Consider the following 10,265-nt stretch of genomic DNA (forward strand, 5'->3'; position numbering starts at 1 on the left):
ATTTTGTTCAAATGTATTAAGACCTTTTATGGGTCATTAATTTCATTGTTTACTAGGCCAAGGAGGCGGAGCTAGACAATGAAATATCTACTTCTGAGATGGAAGTTAGAGCACTGGTCTTGGCTCCTCCCATTTTTTGCTTTTCCTTTGACAAGCCACACACAGCGGGACTGGAGAGTGCTATTACTAAAAAAAAAATCATTCAGTTAACGCACTCCTCTAATAATAACAGAATTTAACTCACTCGAAGATCAAAGGAAAAATTACCATTCATGTTACAAGACTATTTATTGTTCCTATTAAGGACCCTTGATTGGCAGCATGACATATATACACACAAGACAATACACTATCATTTGTTACAAAAAAAACATTTTTTTTACATTGAAATGAGCATAACGAAATCAGATATCTATATTTTAATTAGATTGGTCTGCAATCGGTCTGCAATCAAACTTTAAACACAAATACTATTGTAGTATGCAATGTTACGGTTCAAGTACATGCATTTACAACAAGGATGTGACATGTATCTTATATATAATTATTCAATATTATTCATGATGGATTGTCCAAATACATTGTTAAGGATTCCAGAATAATATAAAGGTGTACATTGATAGGCATAATATATTTCTAATATTGATTATTTCGTAAATGATATATTGATGGTTTTATTCATACTATTTTGTGGTTGTGGTAAGGGTGATGGTTGTCACATTAATGATCGACATTTATCCTTAAACCAGTCTTCAGAAATCCAATTATAAATCATTTCAGATAAATATCACAAGGCCATACTTTGGTCTTTTAATGGGTCAATATCAAAAGTCCTAAAACAAATCTCTGCATAAGGGTAATGGATCCAAAGTCAGCCAATTGTGGAGATGTTATCCAGATGATTTAGTGCAATTTTGAAAATAAAAGCTTCCAGAAAACTTTGGCCGCAATCTACGATCCATAATGTTCTGCAACTCAAGAGTCCCAAGATTATATTGAATATATAGACTCAAAACTTGTCTTGGTTAGGGGTTGCAGCCAAAGTTATCCTAGCTAAAAACTGCAAAAAGACGCTCAAGTTATCTTATATGGTCTTTTGTAGGGTTAATTTATAAAAAAAAAATTTAAAAAAAAAAAGTTTGATACAAATATGGACATCTTTTTATCGTCGAATGCACAAAATGACCAAATTACATTTTACTAAGTCTGTGAGAGAATAAAACAAGACGTTCGCCCTCGACAGACGATTCATATTTCCGGAGATATAACTTAAAAGTTGTGATTAAAAGAAACTTAAATAACCGTCTTAACATTTACTGTAATTTCACGGCCACATTACATATGTCAATCGATAAAGATTCGCCTCAAAACAAGCCATGTAAAGTACAATCAATAACATATGTATATTTGGCTTCGGTGCGCCGCTCAAAGGTATGATACGTTCGTTGGAAAACAAACGAACGAAATATAAGCACAATTGCAAAAACCCGAAATTTGGTTCGCTTTTGAGTGATTTTGTCAGAATGATTTAAAACATTTATTACTGGGAAAAAAAATTGATAAAAGAATGATGTAGACAGCCAAAATAATAGTATTTAGACGTAGTTAAAGCAACATATAAATATAAAACAAAACGAGGCAATCAAGCAGACAAAAAAACTAACCTCATCACTTAAATAACATGGAGAATCACCCTAAAGTAGTCTTTTTATTAGGAATATCTGTATCATACGATTTTAAAGATTGTATGATACAATTACTTAACTAAAGGCTATATATAGAGAGAGAGCCTATATCGATCTGGTTCATTCCAAAAACTCAATAATCTAGACCTTATTGTTTCTATGGTTTTTGTCCGGTGTGAAAGAAATAAGTAATTTCTTTGATGGTTGCTAATAAAAAAAGGTGGTATGAATACCATTGAGACAACCCTCCAAATGACGTAGAAGTTAACAACTATGGGTCACTGTACGGCCTTCAACAATAAGCAAAATCCTTTTTTGAAAATCATTTACCTTCAACTCCATTTCTTTAAATAATAATCGAATTTGTGTTATGTCACCAGTTTATTATATAAATAAATCTTTTTTTTTAGGAAGACTACAATGTATATATATTAACACACTTTTTAAAAAAATAATTAGATTACATGGATGTTTCATAAGAATCCATAATTTGACTGGCAGACAACAATCAAAAGGCATTCCAATATTATGTCATTTTTCAATAAAATGCAAAATTTCTCCATGACATCATTACAACAATGCATAGGAAACATACAAAAAACTTAATTGAACTTCAAGGTAATAGCAAAGACATTAAAAATAAGAACTGAATGCTTCTTTACTGTAATTTTATTGAGTTGTCAAAGGACACGCATTTTTTTGTATAAAGAGCCTCCATGCTCCATACAAAACTTGCTTCAGTCAACGCTTTAAAATCCCAATTAAATTACAAAAATAACCATGCAATTATCAAATAAACAGTAATTAGATATAATTCGCACATCATTTACTGTAGAAGTATTTGTCTTAATGGGTATCAATTTTTGTGGAATGTGAAAACATATTTGGTTTGTTGTTTTTTTTTTCGATTTGTGGTTTTAAGATAAACATATTCGCACTCAATGAAAAGTATGTAATTTTTGGTGAAATTAATTATGAAGTTGAATGAACCCATGGAATCCCTGAAAATTGGTCCTCTATAAACAAAAATACTTTTATAGTAAATTTTTATCTAAATTATACACACTTAGAAGACAAAAAGTTAAGTTAAAAGCAAGGAACATCATTGAAGTGATAAGAATAGCAATATATAAAACTTAGAAATCCTACAAACATTTTTTTTAGTGCTTTTTATATAAAATGTTTATTAAGATATAACTGTATTGCATTTCAAGCTTGGCCTTCGTAAAACGTAGATTTTACTGTCGCAAATTGAGTTTACCTAGCGACTTGGACATCTAAACAATGTGACGTCATAGGTATACTCCAGATGTCAAACATTATATAAATAACACATAGCTGAGAAGGTGAAAGAGCAGATTGTTACCCCGAAAAAAACATTGTCAACCGAAGAGAAGGTTTTGAGGCTAAAACGTAGAACTCGAGCACTGTCTTTAAAATTATTGATGTAAATTAAATTCATTTTCCTTTAAATTATTGATTTTGATTGGTCTGCACGAGAGGGTGACATTAAAAAAATTGTCTCCTGCTGAGTCATGGGTAGAGAAAATTATCTCCACCCTATAAGCCAATCAAAATCTGGCATTTTAACGTGAAGTATAATAAAAACATTTATACTTTTCGTACCCTTCTGAATGGTTTAAATATTGACAAAAAGAAGATTGTGAAGCACAAAATGTTACTTTTTTTTTATTACTTTTTTGAGAATTCAAATACTAAAAAAAATTTGAAATTCAGAATGGTGGCTTTCCTTAGTTACGGACCGGTAAAAATATTTGTCAACGTCCAATGAAAATGATCAATCCAAACGAATACCATTAGAATGAGTATTATGATATTCATCAGATGTTTGGTTTGTTCACATTTCAATTTAACTTAAATTAACAAGGAAAGACAATCAGATAAAAAGGAGTTTTGTTATCTCCTACAAATTGTTCCTTTACCTGATAAACCAATCAAATTAACAGATGCAAATTAACAGATGATGCTTATGACTTACCATAAGGACTACATTATTTCATACATAAAAAAACTTAAAGGAGGCATGAAACAAACACAAAGTTCTATTACATTCTTAAGACTGTTTAATCAGAAGTGTTTTCACTAACGCAAAAGTCTGAAATTATTTACAATTATTGTATTTGTATTCAAATGATTCTGATAAGATAAATTTCAAAATAATTTAATCTTTGATGTAAGACGACTTCTGATTGGCTGAAAGTTTTTTGTCTATCAGCTCATAGGCATAATTTTGTGACCGCAACGTCATCAACGTTTTTTTTTTCATGATTTACTCCTTAAAAATGGATTTAGAATTAAATTATGAAGATTGACTGTAATATGTTTTCTGTCTATTCGAAATAGCATAAAAATGTGGTGCACTCTTTTAAATAACCCGCTACGCGGGTTATTCAGTGTGCACCACATTTTTTTCCTTAATTTTTTATAGACAGAAAAAATATTACAGTCATTCCTTAAATAATCGTTCTTTTTATCTAAATACAATGATTATGTTCTAAAAAGTCAAACCCCTTCCTTTCGCTCTCCATTTCTTTAACACCCATTCACCGACCTAAGCCCATAGTTTTAATTAATCGTCCCAGAAAACAATAACAACTAAACATGCAACAGATATAAAGATTACTGAAGTTAGAAAAATGAAACAAACGGTGCTCAAATGACATCTATAGCATCTACTATGACAACTGTCCTCGTAACGTTTACAACAGCTTGACTTATAACAGATCCAGCAACACTTACAACAGCAGACGTTAAAAATCATCCCTGCAGTACAAGTCAAAATATATCGAAAAACAATACAACAACCAAATACAATTCCAAAGAAAGATAATGCAGGACGATTAAAGTCTAAAAATGCGAAATATCCACAAACTACAGCAATTCCTATCGAGCCATATCCTGCAAAAAGTTGCAAGAACAACAGCCGACATAGATCATAACCCTCCAGTGTTTTCTTTCGTATCCTTGAAATTAAATTGTTAAATACGAAAGACAAAAATAGTATAGTTTCTATTCCAGTAGACACAGCAACAGTCGCCAAACACGTCGTCAGGGCTGCTTCATAAATAAGTTTCTCTGCAATGTTACAAACAAAATTCGTATCAGTGTGATTCTTCATGTCGTCAAGGATAGCACTACTTGTGTTTTTTAAAGCACTATTGATATAGGGCAAATGAGCAGCCAAGTCTATTCTGATATCCGCTTCGTTGCGTAAATTACTTCCCCTTTTATTTCCACATTTAATAATGCTACTTTCGACGGTAAGGCTTACAATAGCAGCAACAATTACTCTCACATACGCTCTACGCACCAACGAACCAGCTATGGCACCAAGGGCAGCTACTAACAAAGCTGTTTTGAGCCCTACTTCTTTACAATCTATGATCGAAATTTTTAATTAATCATTAAAACATTTCCTCGAGAAAATTTTGGTGTCTGCTTGATGACTGAAACTCTTTCCGGTAAAGATATAGTTAATTGCATGTTCACAATTGTTTGATAATAATTCATACTTTCTCTCACCAATTCTATCGTTGAGACGATTAAAAGCTTCCTTAACTTCTTTTTTTTCCCTTGGGTAGTTTTCGTTCTCAACTAAATACACACCCTGCTTAAAGTCTAAAAATTCGTCTGTACCGTTTTCTCCAATGAAGAGCGTCTGCTGTATAAATTTACCGATGCCATCAAAACTCTCCATCCCAATTTCAGCCGAGCTTGTGTAATGTCCGATGGTGACAGCATCTATCCCATCAGATACATTAGAGATCGCCAAAACAACGAAATGGTGGAAGTAGCCATGACAACCTACTCGTTTCACTTGTATATGAGACAACGGTTTAGACTTACACTTACATCGGAAATCATCATAATCTTTCAGTTTAATTGGATCATTTTCCTTTTTAGCATTGACACTCTTTCTGGTTAAAATATAGCTAATTGCATGCTCACAATTGTTTGATGATATATCATACTTTCTCTCACCAATTTTCTCGCTGAGACGATTAGAAGCTTCCTTAATTTCTTTTCTTGTACTTGGATAGTTCTGCTGTTTAACTAAGAATACACCCTGCTCAAAGTTTAAAATAGCATGTGTAAGTGTTTGTTTGTCGATTTCTTCCATCAAGAACGTCTGCTGTGCAAATTTACAGTCGCCATAACAATTCTCCATCTCAATTTCAGCCGAGTTTGTGCATTGTCCGATGGTGACAGCATCTATCCCATCAGATACTGTAGAGATTGCCAACACCACGAAATGGTTGAAGTAGTCACCTTCTCGTTTCACTTTTATATGAGACAACGGTTTACACTTACGTCGGAAATCATCATAATTTTTCAGCTTATTTGGATCTGTTTCCTGGCGAAGAAGTTCGCTATTTTCCTCTTTAACTTCAAATTCATTAGTGTCATCTTCATCGCAGTTCTACAAAATTAAAAAAAAAAACGGATTTTTTACAATTATATTTTGATGAGTGTTGAATTTCCAATATTGCCTTCAATTACCTTATGAATATAAACGGAAATGATAGGCAAATGTCGAGAAGAGAGAAGTTCTGATGTCTAATAATAGAGCTATAAGAAATTAGACAAAGAAAAATATAGCAAAGATAATTGACAAAATGCCATGTCATCGGCAAATATTTTTTTAGAATTATAGAAAGCAGTTTCGTAGTACTCATAATTCTTGAAAATCGAAAAGTCCTGATTATTTACAACAAAACACTCCAGGATTTCAACTTTTCTCATTGAAGTATGTAAGTTATTCTTGACATTTCATAAGCATGATAGTGCTATAATGTGAAAAAAAACCGTCAGTTTACCAGAATCTGAATGTACGTAAAAAGACTTCCATGAAATGCCAGGCTCCTTACACTTGAAAGAACCCTTGTAACTTTTTGAGGATGAGGTGGTCTGTTAAAAGGCAAAATTTCTGCTTCCATTTTCCAGTGGCAGTCGAAATTCACGCATTTCATCCACTTTGCAGAACCTACCTATTAGAGATATAGTTGATTTATTCTCGTCCTAAATATGGGTGAAACATTTGCCGCTGGACTCAAACAACAAACAATCAATCATCATCGAATGGGTTGGAAATTTCTTGTAATCAACTTATCATTATACTCAGAAGACACAGACAACTAGCTGTACTCACTGTGTATTGTGAAATACACAGAAACACCACTGTTCCAGATTAGGATGAGGGTTCAACGCTCAGAAACATGTTTTACCCGGCCAGATTCCATTATATGTGTCTGATCCACCATTTTATACAAAAGGAAATGTCTTTACCAAGTCAGGGATATGACAGTTGTTTTCCATTCGTTGGATGTGTTTGAGCTTTTGTTTTGCCATTTGATAAGGGACTTTCCGTTTTGAATTTTCATTGGAGTTCGGTATTTTTGTTATTTAACTTTTTTTTCAAAGTCAGGAGCCTGTCATTCAGTGGTTGTCGTTGGTTGCTGTTTGTCATATTGGTTTTTCGTTTATTGTTTTGTCATATATCAAATCGTTGGGTTTTTCGTTTGACTTGTTTCACATATAGTCATGTCGGGGCCTTTTATAGCTGACTATACAATATACATATTGGTCATTGTTGAAGGCCGTCAAGTGATGTGTAGTTGTTTAAATCAACTTCTGTTGAAAAGTTGTCTCATTGGTAATAATACCACATCTCCTTATTGTATATTGTTAGAACATATTGTTTATCTAATACATTTGTAGTTGAAATTGGGCTTTGAACTAGCTTTCAGTTCCTGAGAGTACTCTATGATCGGTACTTTTTGTCTCGTCTTCTTGTCTCTTGTTGTGTGCTTTATACAGATCTGATGAGTCAAGCCCGTTCCAGCTAATTTTTACAGATTGTTCTTATGTTGTGTTTTTATACAACTGTCCCATGTTAGGGGAGGTTGAGGGCTCACAAACATGGTAAACCCCGCTACTTTCTTTATGTTCCTGTCCCAAGCCAGGAACCTGTAATTCGGTGGTTGTCATTGGTTGCTATCTGTCATATTTATTTTAGTATGCATCAGGCTGCTGGTTTTCTCTTTTGAGTTGTTTCCCAGTTTGTCATACCGTGACCTTTTATAGGGTATGGGTCATGCTAATTGTTGAAGGTCGTATGGTGACCTGTTATTGTCATTTGGTCTTTATGGATAGTTGTCTCATTGACAATCATAAAACATCTTCTCATTTTTAAATATATTCGTGGTTAAATAAAGATTAATTAATAATGATGTTCAACACTACAAATTACCTGTCTATAATAACGATCAGTTTGTTCCAAGACCAAATACTAATCTTTATAAAAAATCTTTTCATTTTTCTGCAACCAAGGTATGGATTGATTTACCATATAAGGGTTGCCATATAAATGTATGAATGATTGATTTATTTATATATATATATATATATATATATATATATATATATGGTCAACTTTGATCGTATGGCAGAAGTCTTTGGTAATACGACAAAACCAAGCAATAGAAACGAAATATTCTCTTTAAAATAAAACATTTTCGTAATTCTAATTTAAGGACTATCTTAGAAAACTTACCGCAATTGTTTGTGCTTTACTGTCCGCCATCGTTCCGATTAAAATTCAGATCTTTCGGAACTCGCTTACTCGTCGTTAAGAATAAGTTATATATATAGCACGCCTTTTACGAATTAATGAGTAAGGCGTGGCTATATATGATTTGTAACATTAATGGGCGATGACTCTTGTCAAAAGTTAAACTTGAATAAAAGATGTCAATCAAATAGTACCGTTTTTCATGACAAAACGTCTCTTGTTTTCAGAAAATGAATTAATGGATCGGATTTTTAAGTTTGATTTGATTTAATGATATATGTACATGCAAATGATTTGTTGTCGTAATACTTTCATCAAAGTTTATAGACCAGAAAGCGATTTATGTGTTATTGAAGTGCCCCACCCGCCGTATTTTGACACGTGAAATCAAGTATCCACCAATTTATCAATATCACCTCTTCGCTTAAAGACCACGCTATTCCTTTTTTGTAGCTCTCATCGGGCATTCATTTGTTTCGAGTATAGGGAACCATTTTTAATAAAGGTTTGCAAATTTGGCTAGTGTTAAAGTACACCCCCCCCCCCCGCCCCATACAAACACACACTTCCGGATTTTTTTTGTTTCTGATTTATTGTTGTGTATACATTTTGTTCAAATGTATTAAGACCTTTTATGGGTCATTGATTTCATTGTTTACGAGGCCAAGGAGGCGGAGCTAGACAGTGAAATATCTACTTCTGAGATGGAAGTTAGAGCACTGGTCTAAGCTCCTCCCATTTTTTGCTTTTCCTATGACAAGCGACATACGGCGGGACTGGAGAGTGCAATAAATAAAAAATCATTCAGTTAACGCACTCCTCTAAAAATAGCAGAATTCAATACGAAGATCAAAGGAAAAATTACCATTCATGTTACAAGACTATTTATTGTTCCTATTAAGGGCCCTTGATTGGCAGCATGACATATATAATCATAATCATAACATGTCATAACAAAATTCATTGTAATTATTGTATGAAATTTAAAACCCGCAAGGGTCCATAATTGGATTAATGAAGTACTCTATTCTATTCTATTCTATTCTATTCTATTCTATATACACACAAAACAATACACTATGATTTGTAACAAAAAAACATTTTTTTTTACATTGAAATGAGCATAACGAAATCAGATATTTATATTTTAATTAGATTGGTCTGCAATCGGTCTGCAATCAAACTTTAAACACAAATACTATTGTAGTATGCAATGTTACGGTTGTAGTACATGCATTTATAACAAGGATGTGACATGTATCTTATATATAATTATTCAATATTATTCATGATGGATTGTCCAAATACATTGTTAAAGGTTTCCTGTTTATAACAATTGTTATATATATGGACTCAAAACTTGTCTAGGTCAGGGGTTGCAGCCAAAGTTATCTTAGCTAAAAACTGCAAAAAAGACGCTCAAGTTATCTTATATGCTCTTTTGTAGGGTTAATTTATAAAAAAAAATATAAAAAAAATAGTTTAATACAAATATGTACATCTTTTATCGTCGAATGCACAAAATGACCAAATTACATTTTTCTAAGTCTGTGAGAGAATAAAACAAGACGTTCGTCCTCGACAGACGGTTCATATTTCCTGAGATATAACTTAAAAATTGTTATTAAAGGAAACTTAAATAACCGTCTTAACATTTATTGTAATTTCACGGCCACATTACATATGTCAATCGATAAAGATTCGCCTAAAACAAGCCATGTAAAGTACAATCAAATAATATATGTATGTTTGGTTTCGGATCGCCGCTCAAAGGTTTGATACGTTCGTTGGAAAACAAACGAACGAAATATAAGCACAATTGCAAAAACCCGAAATTTGGTACGCTTTTCATTGATTTTGTCAGAATGATTTAAAACATTTATTACTGAGAAAAGAAACTTGATAAAAGAATGATGTAGACAGCCAAAATAATAGTATTTAGACGTTGTTAAAGCAACATATAAATATAAAACAAAACGAGGCAATCA

General features: G+C 32.6%; 1 protein-coding gene and 1 long non-coding RNA gene across 4 annotated transcripts in view; one reads left to right on the top strand and one right to left on the bottom strand.

Annotated features, from left to right (window-relative positions):
• Positions 1-4,573, top strand: part of LOC127698708 (uncharacterized) — a 55,524-nt gene extending 50,951 nt beyond the window's left edge. Inside the window, exon 3 of the long non-coding RNA XR_007980932.1 lies at positions 4,430-4,573. This is a non-coding gene — a long non-coding RNA (uncharacterized LOC127698708). The remainder of the gene's footprint in view (positions 1-4,429) is intronic.
• The window catches only part of LOC127698667 (uncharacterized), a 46,624-nt gene extending 38,296 nt beyond the window's left edge, over positions 1-8,328 (bottom strand). The window contains exons 1-2 of one of the 3 annotated variants that reach the window (XM_052202263.1): positions 8,260-8,328; positions 5,976-6,126 (exon numbers count right to left, since the gene is read on the bottom strand). In XM_052202263.1, the coding sequence (XP_052058223.1) occupies positions 5,976-6,126; positions 8,260-8,289 (181 nt within the window). In that variant the 5' untranslated portion in view covers positions 8,290-8,328. Of the gene's footprint in view, positions 1-269; positions 6,127-8,259 lie in introns of those variants that run through there. The other 2 variants (XM_052202264.1, XM_052202265.1) reach the window with 2 other exon arrangements.
• Between the last annotated feature and the right edge of the window lie 1,937 nt (positions 8,329-10,265).

Source organism: Mytilus californianus, unplaced genomic scaffold (genome assembly GCF_021869535.1).
Source record: "Mytilus californianus isolate M0D057914Y unplaced genomic scaffold, xbMytCali1.0.p SCAF_4, whole genome shotgun sequence".
Classification (NCBI taxonomy): Eukaryota; Metazoa; Mollusca; class Bivalvia; order Mytilida; family Mytilidae; genus Mytilus; species Mytilus californianus.